This window comes from Cetorhinus maximus, chromosome 25 (assembly GCF_964194155.1).
Source record: "Cetorhinus maximus chromosome 25, sCetMax3.hap1.1, whole genome shotgun sequence".
NCBI lineage: Eukaryota > Metazoa > Chordata > Chondrichthyes > Lamniformes > Cetorhinidae > Cetorhinus > Cetorhinus maximus.
Window position 1 is genome coordinate 9,790,389 of NC_135903.1, and position 22,173 is coordinate 9,812,561.

General features: G+C 44.0%; 1 protein-coding gene across 2 annotated transcripts in view; it reads right to left on the reverse strand.

Annotated features, from left to right (window-relative positions):
• The window catches only part of socs7 (suppressor of cytokine signaling 7), a 66,006-nt gene extending 44,910 nt beyond the window's left edge, over positions 1 to 21,096 (reverse strand). For both annotated transcript variants that reach the window (XM_078529379.1, XM_078529378.1), the window contains exon 1: positions 19,981 to 21,096. In XM_078529379.1, the coding sequence (XP_078385505.1) occupies positions 19,981 to 21,014 (1,034 nt within the window). In that variant the 5' untranslated portion in view covers positions 21,015 to 21,096. The remainder of the gene's footprint in view (positions 1 to 19,980) is intronic.
• Positions 21,097 to 22,173: the final 1,077 nt, after the last annotated feature.

Genomic DNA, 22,173 nt, shown 5'->3' on the forward strand with positions numbered 1-22,173 from the left:
ATGGAGTTTTGTTTACTGCAGTTCACAGAGACCCCTTTTTAAACAGACTCTGTAGACCGTTTGCTATAGTGCATTGTTTAGATTCCGTCCACTGAGTAAATATACATTGTTTGCTGCTAGTTCTGCGCAAGTCCTGCTCCACCTCCAATCATTGACACAACTGTGTTAACAGACACACTGCATATGTATTAAGCAAGGAGGTTACGATAAACCACAATAAATCACTGGTTAGGTCTCAGATAGAGTACTGTGTCCTAACTCCAAGCAGCACACTTTAGGGAGAAAGTCAATGCTTGGAGTAGGTGCAAATGAGATTTACCAGAATGGTGCCAGGGTTGAGGAACTTGAGGTATGTGGAGAGATCGGAGAAGCTGGGGCTATTCTCCTTAAGAGTGGAGAAGGCTATGGAGAGATTTACTAAAGCTCTTCAAAATTAAGGGTCTTGATAGATTAGATCAGTAAAAATGATTTCCACCGGCACGAGTCAGTAACCAGAGGCCACAACATCAGTGGTAAGAAAAGTGGGAAGATGAGAACTGCTTTTACACTGCAAAGTCTTATGATCTGGAATGCATGGCCTGAAAGGATGATGGAAGCAGAATAATAACTCAGATATATATTTGAAAAGCAAAATTTTGAAAGGCTTTGGGGAAGAAGCAGGGGAGTGGGACTAATTGGATAGGTCTTTTCAAAGAGCCAGTATAGGTTGATGGGCCAAACGGCCTCCTTCTGCGCTGGCAGGTTCCATAATATTCCCCGGCTCCTGGTGTAGGATCACTCTTCACATTACCAAATACACTGTTTTCAGAATAAAACTAGCAAGTGCCTGAAGTACACAGGTCAGTCCTTGTGTAAAGAAAAAGACAGGGTCAAAGTTTCAGGTTCCATCAGAGCTAGTTATGAAGTTTCAGGCACACTCCCCAAAACTTTACAGGTGCTGACTGGACAGCTGTGTATTTCCAGCATTTGCTGCTTTTTGTCCCCCCCCTTATTTTCTACACTCCCTCTGAAGAGAGTTTTAAGCAGATAATCTCACTGACTCTGGTGAATTGGAATATTGTGTTGCAATCTCTCCAAATGTAGATCCAGTATCAAGTTTATTGTGTTCATTCACAGGATGTGGGCATTATTGGAAAGGTCAGTATTTATTGGCCACCCCCAATTGTCCTGAGGGAGATAGTGGTGAGCTGCCTTCTTGAACTGCTGCAGTTCATATAGTGTGGGTACACCCATAGTGCTAATAAGGAGGGAGTTCCATGTGACAATGAAGAAACAGCGATATATTTCCAATTCAGGGTGCTGTGGGGCTTGGAAGGAAACTAGCAGATGGTGGCGTTCCAATGTATCTGTTGCCCTTATTAGGGGTAGAGTTTGGAAGGTGCTGTCGAAGATGCTTGGGCAGGTTGTTGCAGTGCATCTTGTAGATGATACACACTGCTACCACTGTGCATTGGTGGTGGAGGGAGTGAATGTTGGAGCTGGTGGATGGGGTGCCGATCAAGTTGGCTGCTTTGTCCTGGATGGTGTCAAGCTTCCCAAGTGTTGTGGGAGCTGCACTCACCCAGGCAAGTGGAGAGTCTTTCATCACGCTTCTGACTTGTGCCTTGTAGATGGTGGACAGGCTTTGGGGAGTCAGGTGGTGAGTTACTCATTGCAGGATTCCCAGCCTCTGACTTGCTCTTGTAGCCACAGTATTTATATGGCTAGTCCAGTTCAGTTTCTGGTCAATGGTAGCCCCCAAGATGCTGATAATGGGGGATCCAGTGATGGTAATGCCATTGTCAAGGGGAGGTTTTCTCTTGTTGGAGATGGTCATTGCCTGGCATTTGTGTTGAATGAACGTTACTTAAAGTAGCAACTACATTTCCAAGGGCCTACATTAACTGTAAAGCAGTTTGGGGTATCTCATGATAGTGAAATGCACTATATAGTTATTGGTAAATCCAATGACTCAAGAGAAACTTTTACCCACTAAGTATCTGAGGCAAACAACATAAATGCATTTGAGAAGTTAAATAAGCACGAGAGATCGGAACAGGTTATTTTAATTAAGCGTAGATGAAGGGGGTGGGGGTGAGGAGGCTCACAGAGCACAAGGACCAGCATGGACTATTTGGGCAGAATGGCCCAATTCTGTGATTTGATGTAAATTAAGGGGAGCTCTTTTTAATCTGGAATCCTTCACTATAGGCCTCAAGCCTTCACCTTAGTTTCTTAATGACCATGATGGTGAAATGTAATCCCCTTTTCCCAGTCATACGATGACGAACATTGAAAAACCTGCAGCTACAAACGAGTTAGTAACTGTGACTCTCTCAGCTGAGAAAAATGTGAACAGGTAAATGTTATTGCACCATATGTATCATTAACAAACAGCAGTGAACACTGACAGACTATACATATGAATTAGGAACAGTAACCCACTCAGTCCCTTGAGCCTGCTCCACATACAAAAAGATCATGGCTGATCTGAATACAATCTCAACCCCATGTTCCCACCTACCCCAATAACCTTTCACCCCTTTGTTAATCAAGAATCTATCTAGCTCTGCCTTCAAAATATTCAAAGACTCTGCTTTCACTGCCTTTTCAGGGAGAGAGTTCCAAAGACTCACTACCCTCAGAAAAAAATTCTCCTCATCTCTGTCTTAATTGAGCAACCCCTTATTTTATTTATTTATTTTTTTAAAGTGACCCCTCGTTCTAGATTCTCCTACAAGAGGAAACATCCTTTCCACATGCACCCTGTCAAGACCCCTCAGGATCTTAAAGGTTTCAATTAAATTGTCTCTTACTCTTCTAAATTCCAGTGGATACAAGCCCAACCTGTCCAACCATTAAGACAACCTGCCCGTTCTTGGTTAGCCTAGTAAACCTTCTCTAAACTTCTTCTAACGCATTTATATCTTTCTTTAAATAAGGTAACCAGTACTGCACACAAAATTCCAGATGTGCTCTCACTAGTGCCCTGTACAACTGAAGCATAACTTCCCTACTTTTGTAATCAATTCCCCTCACAATAAATTATAGCACTAACTATTTCCTAATTATTTGCTGTACCTGCATAAGGTCTTCTGTGATTCGTGCACTAGGACACACAAATCCCTCTGAATCTCAGAGCTCCTCAATCTCTCACCATTTAGATAATAAGCTTCATTTTTATTCTTCCTGCCAAAATGAACAATTTCACATTTGTCCACATTATACTCCATGTGCCAGACCTTTGCCCACTCACTTAACCTATCGATGTCACTTTGTAGCCTCACGTCCTCTTCACAATTTACTTTCCTACCTATCTTTGTGCTGTCAGCAAATTTAGCAACCATTCCTTCGTTCTCTTTATCCAAGTCATTTATATAAATTGTAAAAAGTCGAGGTCCCAGCACTGATCCCTGTGGCACACCACTCATCCCATCCCACCAACCAGAAAAAGACCCATTTATACCAACTCTCCATTTCCTGTTAGCTAGCCAATCTTCAATCCATGTCAATATGTTACCCCATACACCACGAGCTTTTATTTTCTGCAATAACCTTTGATGTGGCACTTTATCAAGTGCCCTCTGGAAAGCTAAGGACAGTACATCCACTGGTTCCCCTTTATCCACAGCACGTGATTCCTTCAAAGAACACCAATAAGTTGGTTAAACTTGATTTCCCTTTCACAAAACCATGTTGACTCTGCCTGATTGCCTTGAAGTTTTCTAAGTGCGCAGATAGAACATCTTTAATAATAGCTTCTAACATTTTCCCTATGACAGGTGTTAGGCTAACTGGCCTATAGTTTCCTGCTTTCTGTCTCCCTCCCTTTTTGAATAAAGGAGCTACATTTGCTATTTTCCAATCTAATGGAACCTTCCGCGAATCTAGGGAATGTTGGAAAATTAAAACTAATGCACCAACTATCTCACTAGCCACTTGTTTCAAAGCCTTAGGGTGAAGTTCATCCAGACCTGGGGATTAGTCAGCCCGCAGGCCCAACAATTTGCTCAATACCACTTCCTTGGTGATTGTAATTTTCCAGAGCTCCTCCCTCCTCTCCAGCTATTTCCAGATGTTACCTGTCTCCTCTATAGCGAAGACTGAAGCAAAATACCCATTTAATTCATCTGCTATCTTCCTACTTTCCATTATCAATTCCCCAGATGTACTCTCTATAGGACCAACGCTCACTTTAACTCTTTTCTTATTTAAATATCTATAGAAACTCTCACTATCCATCTTTATATTACTAGCTAGCTTTCTCTCATACTCTAATTTTTCCCTCCTTATTAATCTTTTTGTCATTCTTTGCTGTTCTTTACATTCTTTCCAATCTTTTGACCTGCCACCCATCTTTGTGTAATTATATGCCTTTTCTTTCAATTTGATACTGTCTTTAGCTTTTTTAGTAAACCATGGATGGTGGGCTCTCCCATTGGAATTTTTCTTTCTCATTGGAATGTATATGTTCTGTGTATTCTGAAATATCCCTTTAAATCTCTGGCACAGGAATTCTATTGATCTATCCCTTAACCTCATTTGCCAGTTCACTTAATATAATTAAGTAATTATTTAAAACACATTAAGGATGACAGAACAGATGTGTCAAGGCTGCATCATGTGGGAGCTCCTGCTCATAATTGCCCTTATAACTTTAAAATACTAGTCTTGGATACACTCGTTTCTCCCTCAGAATGAATGTAAAATTCAATCATATTATGATCGCTATAAGGTTATCAATTAATCCTATATTTATTCATTTCTATTTGTGCTATCAATTCATCAGTTTTGTTTCAAATACTACATGTGCTTAGATACTGAGCCTTTCATTTTGTCCTTTTATTAGTTTTGTAGCATCTAGCCTCATCTGATTTAGTCTTAGATTTGTACTCTTTCCATCACCATCTGTTTATCATTTCCCATATTAATAACTTTCTCTCTTGCCTTGTCTCTACTCTTTGGTTTACCATTTCTTCCCAAATTTGATCCCTTGCCCCCACTATTCAGTTTAAAACCCTCTCTACTTCCCTAGTTATGTGGCTCATGAGGATACCAGTCCCAGCACAGTTCAGGTGTAGACTGTCCCAACGATACAAATCCCACTTTCCCCAATACTGGTGCCAGTGCCCCACAGAACAGAACCAACTTCTCCCACACCAATCTTTGAGTCACGCATTCATTTCTCTAATCTTATTTGTCCTATACCAATTTGCACATGGCTCAGGTAATAATCCAGAAATTATTACCTTTTAGGTTCTGCTTCTTCATTTGGTGTCTAGCTCCTCATACTGCCCATGCAGAGCCTCCTGCCTCATCCTGCCTATGTCGCTCGTACCTACATGGACCATGACCACTGGATCCTCCCCCTCCCACTACAAGTTCCTCTTCAGTCCTGAGCAGATGTCCTGAACCCTGGCAACAGGCAGGCAACAAAGCCATCTGGACTCTCGCTTTTTGCTACAGGGAACAGTATCAATCCCCCTCACTACAGTGTCCCCTACTGCCACTACGTTCCTTTTTGCAACCCCAACTTGAATGGCTTCCTGTCCCACGGTACCATGGTCAGTTTGTTCATCCGCCCTGCAGGCCCCACTCTCATCCAAACAAGCTAAACCTCAAACCTGTTGAGCAACTGCAGAGGCTCACACTCCTACAGTCCTGCCCTCTGGGTCCCCTTATCTACCTCACTCGCAGTCACACCCTCCCATACCTGACTACTGACCAAACCAGAAGACCCTGTCCTAAGTCGTGTGACTGCTTCCTGGTACAAAGCATCCAGGTAGCTTGCCCCTCCCCGATGTGTCACAGTATCTGCAGCTCAGCCTCCAGCTCAATGACTCTGAGCCGAAGTTCCCCAAGCTGCAAACACTTACTGCTGACGTGTTTGCCCTGGATCACAATGTTATCCAGGAGCTCCCACATTCTGCAGCCTTGACACATCACCTGTTCTGCCAGCCTTAATATATGTTTTAAATAACTACTTAATTATATTAATCACTTATTTATGTTGCTTTCTTATATATTTTATTAACTTTACCACCAACTTATGTACTATTTTAAACCTCAGGGATAGAATAGAGCTTACTCACTTACCAGATACTTACTAAACAGCTAGCTCCTTTCCCTGTAGTAGATCAAGAACCAATTTCTATGGGGTGAGAAAGATAGAAAAGGGAAACAAACACCTCCTTCTCCCCTTCCAAGTCTTCGCTCAGTTAGCTTAGCTGCATTCTGTTTGCCTTGGCTGCACTAAAGATTTATAGTAAACTGAGCTGAGTTACAGTAACCAGATTCAACCAGTAAGCTCCTACAGCTGAGAGTGAGTTTACCCTGTCTAAACTGCAAGAAAAAGAACTTAGCCAGCTTACAGAGTACTTTCCAGTTACTGCTAATTACAGATAAAAACAAAATACTGCTGGAAATCTGCAGTGAAAACAGAAAATGCTGGAAAAACTCAGAGAAGGGTCATACAGACTCAAAACGTTGACTCTTTCTCTCTCTCCACAGATGCTGTCAGGCCTGCTGAGTTTTTCCAGCATTTTCTTTTTTCACTGCTAATTACAGACTAGAGTTGACTTTAAGGGCAAAATTTAAGAACAAAATTAACACTTAACACTCCCCCTCTCACCAAGCTCCAAGTTTTCACTCAGTTAGCTCGGCTGCACTCCGTTTGTCCATTTGTGAGGGCAGGATCAGTTCCTCGGTTTGGCGGAGATCATCTTCTACAAAAGGTCAGCGATCTCTGGTTTCGATCACATGGAGATGAGAGAGGGGGAAGTCCCAGTTTTTTTCCTCCCCACAAATTGGCCAGGGTTTTGCAACTGGTTTCACATCTTACGCAGGAGATCACGTGGTTTTGGCTGGGTGGGGAATGCACAGTAGTACGCAAGGTGTTGTGTGGGAGAGAAAGTAGCAGAGAGGCAGAGTGTTTTACATGTCTGTCACAGTATGAAGCTGGAATTCGTAATGACTACAAATAAGCCACTTGGTTAGACCCAGACTGGGATCCTGTGTGATTATATTCAGTGAGGAATGTATCATTTCACTTAACTCAATCCTGAATTTTAAAAAAATAATAAGCTTCAGCAAATCAATGGCTGTAGTGACTGCCTCCTCCTGCTAATTTCCTCAAGACAGGATCAGGGACCCAAATTTATTATTTTGCAAAGGAACAAATCACCTCCTATTTATAAATTCTCACTGTAAAACCCAACCCAACCTTTAGAAGGTACTTTGTATCAGAGAATGATACAGAACAGGAGGGAGCTATTCAGCCCATCTTGCCTGTGTCAGCTCTTTGAAAGACCTTTCCAATTATGCCCATTCCTCCTGAACACTCTTTTCCTTCAAGTATTTATCTAATTCCATTTTGGAACCTACTTCCACCGCCCTTTCATGCGGTGCATTCCAGATCATAACTCGCTGTGTTAAAAAAAAAATTCACCTATCTCACCCACCCGGTTCTTTGGCAAATTAACTCATGAGGAAACTGCCTGCCTGCTGGCTCTCCCTCATCTATTCCAATTGACAGTTCCACACTGCAGCTACTCTATAACCTGTAGAGGCACATCTGTAATAACAGCAATTATTCTGTTTCTGTCGTCGTGAGAAGTCAGTTGGCTGCGGCACCCACTAGTTTGGTTTTAAAAGCTAAAATCAGAAAAGGCTGAAAATGCACAGTCGGTCAGTCAGTCTCTGAAAGAGAAAAAAGACGAGTAACAATTTGGGTGGGTCTCTTCATCAGAAAGGACGAAAGTTCCTGCCAAGTGCGTCAGCCTGTCCTTTCTATTTCAGAGACTGGCTGTTTCCAGTTCTAATTCCTTTCCACTTGGCTCAGTCTAACTCCACACTTCATTTCCTGCAACATCTCTGCCCCAAGGAGTCACGACATGTGGGCGTTAGACACACCAAGGGATTTAAATAAAACTCAGCAAGGCAAAAGGAAACAGTCCCTTGTGCTCGTAAAGCAGGTGCCTCTGAAAGGAGAAGCTTGCTCTGATATGGCACCTTTCACAGCCTCAAGATTTTCCAAAGCAATTCACAGCCACTGAAGTACTTCTGAAGTGTTGTCACAGCTGTAATGAAGGAAACGTGGCAGCCAATTTTTGCAGTTACCTCCCACAAACAGATGTAATAATGACCATATTGGATGTTTTACTATATTAAAAGGTGCTGTAGAAATGATAAACAATAAGACAATGGAATAAAGCAATGTCTTGGGCTGTAGATCGCCATTGGTCCATCTTTCCCACCCTTCCAAAAAAAATGCTGGCAAAATTTTCTATTCTTTGACATTGTTACCGTGTCACCAAATTCTTGAATCCTGTGGTCAACAGAACAACTTGCATCTACATAGTGCCCATACTGCAGTAAAACATACGAAAATGCTTCACAGAAGCATAATCAGGCAAAAATTGGCATCAAGCCAAAGAAGGAGAACACAGGATGGGCAACCAAAGAGGTCGGTTTTAAGCGGAGTCTTAAAAGGACAAGAGTGAGGCAAAGGGATTTGGGGAGGATCTTCCAGACCCTACAGCCTAAATGGTTAATGGGACATAGTCATCATGGAGGAGTGATGGTAGGTTGGTTGGTGGGTGGACAGAGATGCTCAAAAGGTCAGTGTCTCTGAGTTCAGTGTTGGCAGACTGAAGGAGACTATAGAAGGTAGGGTAAGGTGAGCCCATGAAAAGACAGGAACACAATAAAGATATCTCTAAATTTGAGGCCTTGCCGGACCAGGAACCAATCTAGATAAATGAACAACATTGTGTGTGAACACAACTCAGTGTGACTCAGAATACGGACAGCAGAGTTTTGGATGAGCTCAAATTTAATGGACCAAACTTCCATACTACAAAATGCCTGAAAATTTCTGTCCAGTCTCACTACCATTCTGCGATGTCCCAATGCAGACAATCTTTTCTCAGAACTCATCCCCATGAGACCTCCTCTGGACTCCCTCCAATAATTATTCTATAGCACAAGGGCCTCACAGAACACAGGGCTGCAGAGACAGACGTACCAAACTGATTTAAATTCAAAATCATCTCCTTCGACCTTTAATTCACACCCCTAGGGATAATATCTTTTCTCAATCACATGTGAACATAGAACCAATGGGTTTGATGACCTAACAAACAAAACACCCACTTTCCTTTGCTATTCCACTAGCTGGAGTTCATCCCATCTAATAACTAACCCATTTTGTCACCTCTCTTGCACCTAATCATGACTTTATGTCAAATTCCATATACACACTGACCCACCTTGTCCAGGGTCCTTTGGATCATTACACAGTGATTCGTTAGTGTTATACAGAAACACAGGCTCAGACAGCAGACACATTTCTTTAATGTTAACTTTCATGCCTTTTCAGTACTTTATGGACCATTCCCCTCCTCTTCTGACTCTTGCTTTTGTATATTTTCACAATTGCTGACTGTCTACCAGGAGCTCACCATACAGCTGTGCTTCATTGCAAGACTGCGCAGTGAGGGTTGGCAGTCAAAGCTGGGATCATTGTACCTGAAATGGCTCGGTACTGAACCTACAGTCCACCTGCCTACGAACCAACTGGGCTAAAGCAAATGTGGGTTCCTTAAAGCTTACCATGAGAGACTCAAACTTGACACAGTCATAGAGCTATTGTCCCTCCTCTTGCTACTTGATTTCACCTCTGCACTACAAGAATCATTGTCCTGACACAATAAGCATCCTGCACTACTTCAAACCCCAAACTTCAAATCAATCCCTACATCTTCAAAGTCATAGAATCACACAGCACAGGAGGTCATCATTTGGTCCATTGTTTCTGTGCCCAAGAGTATGCTGTCCAGCCCCTAGAGCTGGTTCTGCCATTCAATGAGATCAAGGCCGTTTTGCAACCCAACTTCATATTTTTTTTAATTCATTTTTACAGGATGTGGGATTCACTGGCTGGGCCAGCATTTATTCCCCATCTCTAGTTGCCCTTGAGAAGGTGGTGAAGAGCTGCCTCCTTGAACCACTGTTGTCCATGTGGTGTAGGTACACCCACAGTGCTGTTAGGAAGGGAGTTCCAGGATTTTGACTGAGGGACAGTGAAGGAATGGCGATATATTTCCAAGTCAGCATGGTGTGTGAATTGGAGGGAACTACCAAGTGGTGGTGTTCCCATCTATCTGCTGTCCTTGTCCTTCTAGTTGGTAGTGGTCATGGGTTTGGAAGGTGCTGTCAAAGGAGCCTTGGTGAATTCCTGCAGTGCATCTTGTAGATGGTACACACTGCTGCTAATGTGCATTGGTAGTGGAGGGAGTGAATGTTTGTGGATATGGTGCCAATCAAGCGGGCTGCTTTGTCCTGGATGGTGTCAAGCCTCTTGAGAGTTGGGGGAGCTGTACTCATCCAGGCAAGTGGGGAATATTCCCTCACACTCCTGACTTGTGCCTTGTAGATGGTGGACAGGCTTTGGGGAATCAGGTGGTGAGTTACTCACCGCAGGATTCCTAGCCTCTGACCTGCTCTTGTAGCCACAGTATTTATATGGCTATTCCAGTTCTGTTTCTGGTCAATGGTAACCCCGAGGATGATGATAATGGGGGATCCAGTGATGGTAATACCATTGAACATCAAGGGGCAATGGTTAGATGCTCTCTTGTTGGAGAGGGTCATTGCCTGACACTTATGTGGCACGAATGTTACTTGCCACTTGTCAGCCCAATCCTGGATATTGCCCAGGTCTTGCTGCATTTGGACATGGACTGCTTCAGTATCTGAGGAGTCATGAATGGTGCTGAACAATCATCAGCGAACATCCCCACTTCTGACCTTGTGATGGAAGGAAGGTGATTGATGAAGCAGCTGAAGATAGTTGGGCCTAGGACACTACCCTGAGGAACTCCTGCAGTGATGTCCTAGAACTGAGATGACTGACCTCCAACAACTACAACCATCTTCCTTTGGTGTTAGGTATGACTCCAACCAGTGGAGAGCTTTCCCCCAATTCCCATTGACTCCAGTTTTGCTAGGGATCCTTGATGCCACACTCGGTCAAATGCTGCCTTGATGCCAAGTGTAGTCACTCTCACCTCACCTCAGGAGTTCACCTCTTTTGTCCATGTTTGAACCAAGGCTGTAATGAGGTCAGAAACTGAGTGGCCTTGGTGGATCCCAAACTGGGCATCAGCGAGCAGGTTATTGCTAAGCAAGTGCCGCTTGATAACACTGTTGATGACCCCTTCCATTACTTTACTGATGGAGAGTAGACTGATGGGATGGTTGCATTTGTCCTGCTTTGTGTGTACAGGATATACCTGGGCAATTTTCCACACAGTCGGGTAGATGCCAGTATTGTAGCTGCACTGGAACAGCTTGGCTAGGCGCACGGCAATTTCTGGAGCACAAGTCATCAGTACTATTGCCGGAATATTGTCAGGGCCCATAGCCTTTGCAGTATCTGGTGCCTTCAGCTGTCTCTTGATATCACATGGAGTGAATTGAATTAGCTGAAGACTGGCATCTGGGGTGGGGAAGCAGAGATGGAGCATCCATTTGGCACTTCTGGCTGAAGATTGTAGCAAATGCTTCAGCCTTATCTTTTGCACTGAGGTGCTGGGCTCCCCCATCATTGAGGATGGGGATATTTATGCAACTTTATCCTCCTGTGAGTTGTTTAATTGTCCCCCACCATTCACGACTGGATGTGGCAGGACTGCAGAGCTTAGATTTGATCCGTTGGTTGTGGGATCGTTTAGCTCTGTCCATCACTTGCTGCTTATGCTGTTTGGCACGCAAGTAGCCCTGTGTTATAGCTTCATCAAGTTGACACCTCATTTGTAGGTATGCCTGGTGCTGCTCCTGGCATGCCCTCCTACACTCTTCATTGAACCAGGGTTGATCCCCTGGCTTGATGATAATGGTAGAGTGGGGGATATGCCGGGCCATGAGGTTAGAGATTGTGTTCGAGTACAATTCTGCTGATGGCCCACAGCGCCTCATGGATGCCCCACAGCGCCTCATGGATGCCCAGTCCCGAGTTGCTAGATCTGTTCAAAATCTATCCCATTTAGCACGATGGTAGTGCCACACAACACGATGGAGGGTACCCTCAATGTGAAGGCGGGACATTGTTTCTATGACTGTGCGGTGATCACTCCTACCAATATTGTCATGGATAGATGTATCTGCGGCAGGCAGGTTGGTGAGGATGAGGGTAAGTATGAGTATATGCATAAAGACTTCGTTAACTTAGAATCTCATCTGTAGATGAAGTGAACATAGATCTGAATTCTGTTGTGGTTTCACATACCAGCTCAGCTGTCACTTTGGAAGCTGTTTCCCACAGCTAATTTGGATCAGAATATTGTTAAACAGGATGGCTGGGGAGGAATAGAGCAAAGTAGATATTGTGGACAGGATTCCGGAGGCTGTTCTTCAAAGGATTAGGGAAAATCTTAACTGATCAACAGTTTATCACTGTGGGACCAGACAGAATAAGTCACCTCCCTCTCTGTTGCCAAATTTCTCAACTTTATATCAATATTAATGACACTATAGTCAGTGCTCTGCCAAACACTCCCTTCCTATTCTCCCCAAACTCCAATACTGCATCCAGACTCTTCCCTCCATGAATCCTCACCAGCCTCATTTAATCACCACCTACTTTTCAAATATTTTCCAGAATCTCAAAATAGCAATCTCATTATTTCACTCCTTCCTTCAACCCACAATTTATTTTAATCTAAGTTTGGTGTCATTAACTAACACAGGTTAGTTATTGCTGTGTCTCTCCTACTATTTTCAGTGCTGATGGTGCCTCTGCTCCCTGGGCCTTGGCTCTTCACAATGGCTTCTCAATGTCACAACCTCCCCCCAAAAAAATATAAGACTGTGCAACTGGTTCTTCAGTGAAAGTAAATAGCAATTCCGAAATTTGCCTTTTTAAAAATAAGCAACCCTCTGTAATATATTAAAAATCTTGCATAAAACAGGTACTTCCTGTAATTGTCAAATGCACTTCCTGTAACACTTTGACAATAATACTTTGCTTACTTTAAATTTTACTTACTTTAAAATAGCCTCTGACTCACCATGAGCAGTAATACCCACAAAACATTCTCAATATAGGTCATCAATCCTGATGTCTCACACATTGTCTAAAGCAAACTTCTGTATCATGGTTAATAATGAAGCCAGAATATCTACAGCTTCTTACATTAATTTTCCCACAAAGCCAAGATTCTGATCAGCAGCTTGATCTTTAACTGACCTAATTTTCTGCTTTAAGAGTGCGGAGCAACTGGGTCTTGTTGCCTTAAAGTGATAACACCTACAATTTAACTGCACGTGTTAACATGGTGTAATGTCCCTGTCCCTAAAACAGTGACCCTCCGATTCATTGTGGGGATGACCATTCACATTAGTTTAAAAATTTCATAAAATTCAGCTTCAGATACTTCAACTATTTCACTGTATTTGAACAGATGCTTCATGACTAACAACTTATATTTATAGAGCACCCTTAATAAAGGTGCTTCAGAGGAACACTATAAAACAAAGTATGACACCGAGACGCACAAGGAAATATTAGGTCAGATGACCAAAAACTTGGTCAGAGGTAAGTGTCTTAAAGGAGGAAAGTGAGGTAGAGAGGTGAAGGGAGGAAATTCCACAGCTTGGGACCTAGGTAACTGTAGGCACAGCCTCCAATGGTGGAAGAATTATAACAGCGTAATACAACTCAGACTGATCAGATATCACACAATCATGATATTTCCTTGCATTATACGATTGTTGTATCAATATTGTACACTAAATATCATCCTTTAAGGAAAAAAAAGTGACAATAGTTATCGTAAAGATTAGGAGAGTTGTGTTTTTGATACCCACAAATGAAGTTAGCTCCTCACAAGAATGGTGGCAGTATTGGTTGCTACAATTGGTCTAAGGATCCCTAGACTAATGAACAGGAAAGTCAGCCAGTGACCCCTGTGAAGTGAAGTGGCAAGTCTGTAGACTACAAGGAGGGATGCTCTCAGGCTCAACTGCAATTTGTCTAGTTGCTCAACCATTAAATTGCAGCACAGCACTCACCATTCAGGTAAAGTATGACCAGTTCAGTGACGGACGTTGTCATCCGTGGAATCATAACATGGGCCACAGTAGCCTCATAGCTATAATATCGGAAAAGTAATCCAGCCACAGAATTCAAATCCCCATCATAGCAACTTAATTCTCTGGATGTTGACATCACTGGCAAAGTTGGAGTTATTGTCCATCCCTAGTTGCCCTTGAGAAGGCGGTAGCTGTATCAAACTGCTACAAAGACTGAGTGGCTTGCCAAGAGTCAGCCACATTGGTATAGAGCCAGAGTCACATGCAGGACAGACCAGGTAAGGTTTAAGGTTTTAAAGAAAATTAGTGAACCCATTAGATTTCCACAACAAAATCAACAACTTCAGGGTCACTTTTACTAATGATACTAGTTCTTTAAAAATGTTATGATTTCCAGATATCTTTGAAATTAAATTTAAGAAGTCCTACTCTGGCAAGTTATAGAATTGAATTTCATGAACCTGCCTCTGTTTGAGTTGGTACTGCAGAAAATGAATACAAAAACTGCAATAAAAACTCTAACAGCATTAACTAATGTCCTTCAGCAAAGGGAACTAAGCCACCTCTGTTCACAGAATCTTTACAGCGCAGGAGGCCATTTGACCCATCAAGTCCATGCTGCTCTCCGAAAAAGCATTCTACATAGTCTCACTCCCATGCCTTATCCCCATAACCTTGCGCATTCTCCCTTTTCATATAGCCATCCAATTCCCTTTCAAATACCTTGATCGAACCTGCCTCCACCACCCACTCAGGGAGTTCATTCCAGACTCCAATCACCCTCTGGATGAAAACATTTTTCCTTACATCACTTTTACTCCTTTTGCCAATTATTTTGAATTTATGTCCTCTAGTTCTTGATGCTCTCGAATGGGATCAGTTTCTCACTATTTACCCTGTCCATACCCCTCAGGACCTCGAATACCTCTATCAAGTCTCCTCTCAGCCTTCTTTTCTCCAAGGAACGGAATCCCAATCTCTCCAATCTATCCTCATAGCTACAGTTCTTTATCCCTGGAATCATTCTTGTGAATCTCCTCTGTGCTCTCTCCAATGCCTTCACATCCTTCAAGTATGGCGCCCAGAACTGGACGCAGTATTCCAGATGAGGCCTAACTAGTGTCTTATACAAGTTCAACATGACCTCCTTACTCTTATACTCAGTGCTCCTATTAATAAAGCCTAAGATACCATATGCTTTATTAATGGCTCTCTCAACATGCCTTGCCATCTTCAATGACTTATGTACGTATACACCGAGGTCCCTCTGTTCCTGCACCTCCTTTAGAGTCTCTTCCTTTATTTTATACTGTCTCGCCATATTCTTCCTGCCAAAATGAATCAAATCACACTTCTCTGCATTGAACTTCATCTGCCACTCCACCTTTTGAAGTTCAAGACTATCCTCATTACAGTTGACAAGGTTTCCAATCCTCGTATCATCTGCAAATTTTGAAATCATGTCCTGAACACCACAGCCTAGGTCATTAATATATATCCAGGAAGAGCAAGGGTCCCAACACTGACCCCCTGGGGAACTCCACTACAAACCTTCCTCCAATGTGAAAAACTTCCCATTAACCACTATTCAGTTTCCTGTCACTCAGCCAATTTCTTATCCAAGTGCTTATTCTCCCTTTTATTCCATGATTTTTGCTCAAGTCTGTTGTGTGGCACTGTATCAAATGCCTTTTGAAAATCCATGTACCCCATATCACCAGTGTTGCCCTCATCTACCTTCTGTGTTATCTCCTCAAAAAACTCCAGTAAGCAAGTTAAACATGATTTTCCCTTAACAAATCCATGTTGGCTTTCCTTAATTACCCTGTGCTTGTCTAAGTGACTATTGATATTGCTCCGAACTACAGTTACAAAAGTTTCCCTACCACTGAAGTCAAACTGACTGGTCTGTAGTTGCCGGCTTTAGCCTTGCACCCCTTTTTGAACAGGGATGTAACAGTCGCAATTCTCCAGTCCTGTTTCTAAGGAAGACTGGAAGACTATCACTAGTGTCTCTTCCCTCAGTACCCTTCGATGTATCTGATCCAGCCCTGGCACCTTATCTATTTTAAGTAAAGATAGCCTAACAGCTCCTCCTTCTCAATTGTAAATTCTTCTAGTGTACCAGTTACCTCCTGGCTCACGTCAGTCTGGGAAGCATCTTCTTCCTTTGTGAAGACAGATGCAAAATACTCATTTAATATCTCTGCTATTTTTACTGCCTCCGTGTGCAAGTCCCCTTTTTTTAAAATCCCTAATCGGCACTATTTTCTTTTACCAGCCTTTTATTGTTTATATGCTTTGAGAAGATCTTGGGATTTCCTTTTCTGTTAGCTGCCAGTCTCTTTTCATGCTCTCTCTCCTTGCTTTCCTAGTTTTTCACTTCCCTTCTGGTCCTTCTATATTCAGCCTGACTCTCCATTGGATTTTCTACCTGACATCTGTCATACGCGCACTTCTTCCTTTCCATCTTCACCTCTATCTCGTCATCCAGGAACCTCTGGATTTATTTGTCCTTCCTTTCCCCTTCAAGGGAATATATCTTGACATTGTCTGCAATATTTTTTCTTTGAAGGTGGCCCACTGTTCAGCCACTGTCTTTTCTGCCAAAATTTGATTTCAACTCACTCGACTCAGATGGTCTCATCCCATTGAAATGAGCTTTCCCCCAATTAATTATCGCTGCTCTGGATAATTCCCTGTCCTTTTCCAAGGCCAACCTAACCTTATGATACAATATAACTGTCACCTAAATGCTCTCCCACTGGTATTTGATCCACTTGGGTCAAATCATTCTCCAGGACCAGGTACAACAGTGCCTGCCCTCTTGGACTAGAAACATACTGCTGCATAAAATTACCTTGAACACAATCCAGGAACACTCGCTCCTCTTGTCCCTTTGCACTATTCCTATCCCAGTCTATATTCGGCAAATTGAAGCCCCCATTATAATTACTTTAATCCTTTCAGCTGTCTGTAATTTCTTTGCAGATTTATTTCTCTACACCCCTTCCACTAGTTGGTGGGCTATATACTACACCGGTCAATATTATTGTACCTTTTTCATTCCTTACCTTTCGCCAGAGAGATTCCATCCTTGGCCCCTCTGGAACATCCTCTCTCTCCTATACTGTAATGTTATCTTTAATCAATACTGCCACTCACCCCGCCCTTTTCTTCTTTTCCAGTCTCCCCTAAACACCTCGTACCCAAGAATATTTAAGGCCCAGTCCTGCCTTTCTTTGAACCAGTCTCTGTTGTAGCAATAGTATAATTCCATTTGTCAACCTGGGCCTGAAGTTCACCAATCTTATTAACCACACTCCGTGCATTCACATACATGGCTTAGGCTTTTTAACTTTCCTCTTAACTTTGATCCCATCTAATGGCTTACTATTGCCTACTCTAATTCTACCAAACTTTCCAAGTATTCTACCTACCTTGATAGCACTGTCTGATATATCCTTATCAGTTATGCTCTTGAAGTCCTGCTTTTTAATTTCCTTCCTAACTCCCTAAAATCTGCTTTCCGTACCTCATCCCTTTTCCTACCTATGTCATTGGTCCCAGTGTGGATCATGACCTCTGCCTGTTCGCCCTCCCCCACAAGAATGTCCTGCAGCCGTTCTGTGACATTCTTGACCATTGCACCAGGGAGGCAACATACCATCCTGGAGTCATGTCTACAGCTGTAGAAAGGCCTGTCTGCTCCTCTAACTATGGAATCCCCCATCATTACAGCACTTCCACTCTTCCTCCTCCCCACCTGTGCAGGATTCCTACACTACCTGCCTGTTTCTCTTAAATACTCTGGCTGTCACCCATTCCCTCTCTGCCTGTGTACTTCTTAGCTGAGGTGTGACCACCTCTCCAAATGTGCTATCCATGTAATCCTCTGACTTGCGGATACACCAAAGTGACTCCAGCCGACACTCGGATTCCGCAACCCAGAGCTCAAGCTTCTGCAGCTGGTGACACTTCCTGCAGATGTAGTCATTAAGGGCTCTTTGTGCCTGCACAACTTCCCATATCCTGCAGGATGCACATTCCACATGGCCAAGCTGCACTGACATTCCTTAAACTTTATATAAAGTGTTTACTACAGTAATGTAACATAATAACTCACCTGTCACTCACCAATCATCTCCTCGGTGCCGAGTCTGGAAAGGCCTATACTTACCAATCAACTTATGGGAATCCTATGATGTCATATAGATTATATCTGTAAACTCCCGCCTCTCTCTCTCCACTGTTTTATGGATTCTCTCTCTGAACTCCTGCTACTTTATGGGCTCTCTTATACTGTTTGGTTAACTTAATTACTTTCTTAATTAAGTTAGAATAACTCCTATGTATACCACACTTCTTCCCCCACCCTGTGCACTGAATTCCCACGTGAACCTAGTCTGCCACTCACTCGGTCTCCCTCTCACTCCAGCGTGGTCACCTGCCTCCTCACACGCCCCTTACTGATCGTGTGGTTTGAAAAGCCCATCTCTTTCAAAGACCCTCTAATGAGTCGCTAGCTAGTTTAACTTCCTACTACGGCAAATAACAGCACTTGCACCAACTGCTTTCAGGCGATTGACAGTTAACTGCCGTGCCAGGCAGTTCTTCTATTTAATAAGGTAGCCGGCTTTGATGAAGGTTAATACTATGTCAGATTGTGATTCTTAACCTATAGTTAAACGTGAAAAAGACTTACCAGAACTTACCACGTGAACCTACTTTGCTACTGACTTGGTCTCCATCTCATTCCAGCACAGTTGCCTGTCTCCTCGTGTGCCCCTTACTGATTCTGTTACCCTGGTCTATGACACATCAGACCTACACATGCGGTTTGACTTTCTAGGGTAAAAGCTACTTCTCAGTGTGACTCATTGCTTTTAGGAGAAAATCGGTGGGGGGTCTGTAATTACATATTTTTTCTACGTTATTAGGCTGGGCAAGATGTTGAGAATGGATCCATTTAAGGTATAAGAATCTTTTTCGATGGCTGCCCTCAAAAAAAAGTTAACATTACTGTTCTGTCATGAGAACTGGGATGCTGCAGTTGAATTCAACCTGAGAGCTCAGTAAGATTTTGTGGCATTCCTGCAGGTGAACTCAGAGACAGCGCCAGCCATCATTACAACACTGCCATACCACTGCATATATCGTACAATCAAAGAATGAAACAGAAGGACGCCACTCTACCCATGCTACCTCTTTGGTAGGCCTCTGATTAATCAAGCCCCCTTTAAAAACTTTCCCTGTAGCCCTATATTTGTTTTCCCCCCCTTCATTTCTTTTTTCATTTCTCTTCTGAATGTAATTACGGAATCATCTTCTGCCACCCTTTCAGGCAGTGCGTTCCAGATCACACTAACCCACTGCATAAAAATGTTTCCTCACATCGCCTCTGGCTGTTTTATAGCCACCTTAAATCTGTGTCCTTGGTTTACAGACCCTTCTGCTGCTGGGAATAGTTTCTTATTTATTCTTTTCAACCCCTTTGTGATTTTGTACAGTTCGAGGGCATTTTTAAAATTACACCATAGGGAATAAATCCAGTATTTAAGACAATATACACGGATGTCGTGCCACACTTATTGTTGATGACTTTTAACTCATGGCTTCAAATTGATCGGAGCAGTGATGGTCCTTTAGCACTTAACTTCAACCTACTGGAGCTCAAAAGGGCTCTCTCCAAACTTTGGGGTGGTTTAGGGAAAGACTAAAAGCCTCAATTGTCCTGCTGGGTATTTCTCACCTGGGCACAGTATCAGAATTTCACACAAGCCATCAGGGCACTTTACCAGGATGATACGATGGAGTATTGTGGTTTACCAGGTCACACATTATAACAAACAGTGATTTTAAATCCCCCCCACCCCAGCCCAGGTAAACAAGAATGAAGCCTCATACCTTCTCATGTCATAACCCTCTTGCAGTTTGGAGATCTGCACCAGGCATCCAGCTGATGTCTCCAGGTCCATTGAATGTCTTTTAGCTCCAGGATCACCGCTCCCGTTGCAGCTTTTAGTTCGGAAGAGTTTGCTGAGGCGGATTTTCAGGGAATTCTTGCGGGTTTTGCCGGGCAGGCGGCTCAGCAGCTTGTCCTCGCCGAGTGAGGGGCTGGGGGAGCTGGAGCACCGACTGAGCCGGACCTTGGGCAGCTCCGGGCTGGGTCTGTCCTCCTCCCGCAGCCCGGGGGTGGAGCCGGAGCCGGAGCCGGCCTCGGCAGGCAGCGGCTGACATCGGGAGTCGCTCCCCGGGGGGCTGCTGTCCCGCTGGGGATGAAGCTGGAAGCTGGCCGCCGGCTCGGCCGGACAGCTGCCCATGTCCAGGTTGCTGACCCCGGGTTCAATCCCCTCCAGCACCAAGACGGCGTCGCTGGTTTCAGTCGGTTCCTCGCTCAGGGAGCGGGGGCTGTGGCTGGGAGCGGCCGGGGCCGAGCACTCCCAGCCCGGCGGCCCCGGCCACTCACCCCGGCCTCCTGCCACCGAGAAGCCGCCAAAGTCCCGGGCCAGGTCGAAGCAGACCCGCTCCTCCTGCCGGGGGCAGCAGCCCGGGGAGCTGGGGGGAGACGGAGCCGCTTTCATCCCTCCCCGGGGGAAAGGGAGCGGGAGCCGGAGCGGATCCACATTGGCCCCGGTAGCGGGCCGGCTGCCCCCCTCCCCCGGTCCCGGTCCCAGCCCGTCCTCCGCACGCACCAGGTTGCGGAAAACCATCAGCTGCGGCCGGGTTCCTTTTGTTCCGGGGAAGTCGAAATGTTGCAGTTTGCAGGCGGCATCTTGAAACAATGTAGCCGAGCGGCGGCTCCCATCGCAGGGCAGAGGTTTCAACCCCAGCCCCGAACCCGAATCCGCACCGGAGCCGCCGCCGCCGCCGCTCCTCTCCTCCAAATCCGGAGCAAGAACATGCAGCAAAACCAGATCCGCCGCAGCCTGCGGATTCATCACTTCAAGACCGGTGCACGTTGGGTGTGTGTGTGTGTGTGTGTTTTGCAGCGGAATTATTATCACATTAACTGTTTATCCGCCTCCCTCCCTCCTTCCTTCCCTCCCTCCCTCACTCACTCCCCTCTCCACCAGCTGCCCCTGAGATCACTTGTTCCAGGGCTGCCCTCCTCTCTCTGATCTGCTCAGCCCCAGAATCGAGCATTTTTTTTTTTGCAACAACAACACACACACGGAGCGAAAACAAAATCTTCCTGAAACAGATCAGAGTGACTGTTTTTAAAGCCACACCCGCTAATACTTCCGCAAAGTCAATGCCATTTCCTCCCCGTCCAACGTCCTGTGCGATTTGCAAAAGGTCAGAGCGCCCGGCTCGTTTCAAAAATTTAAATCTCTCCGGCAGGTTCACAAACGACCAGCTTCTGAAAGGGATTTGCTCAGATCGCTGTAAGGAAATTGCACCAATATATCATAAATGCCCCCACTCCAAAAGATATCAGGTGCTCTCAGCTAACATGAAACGGATTTCCGGCTGAGATGAAAGGTCATAATTGAAACTGCTCTAAACTGAATTTGGTGTCTACGGAGGGATTTTAACCCGTTTACTGATGTAGCCTTGTTGGACATCAGGCAATGAATGGTTCCCTTAAAACATACAATGAAGCTAAATGTTCGAGAGATACAATAGATGTGTCATGAGAATCCTGGGCTTTTGTGTGGTTGTACATCTATTTTAATATCCACTGTATGTTACAGCAAATTTGATTGGTACATCCTAAAGGATAGAACCTGTGAAGTTTTAAATTTTACACATTATTCATTTTTTTAAAAAAAATTCTATAAATGGCACAGGTGATTACAGCTGGCAAGATAACACCTCTGGAACCTGAACTGGAATCCACTTTAGTGACAGGAGGGAATCTCAGCCAACTGCCTATCAGGGGATCACTTAAAATAGCTTCAGCCAGGCAAAATCCAATGCTTGTCCAATGGTCAGGAGACCAAGGCTGTAAAACTGGCACTAAGTTGGTTGATATACTCAGGATGGCTACTGTGGAGAATGGTGCAGTAGAGGGTGCTATACTGACATTGGAACTAAGGCATTTTGAGACTTGCATTTAATTTTTTTCTGTAGTAAATATCCCAAGGTACTCCAAAG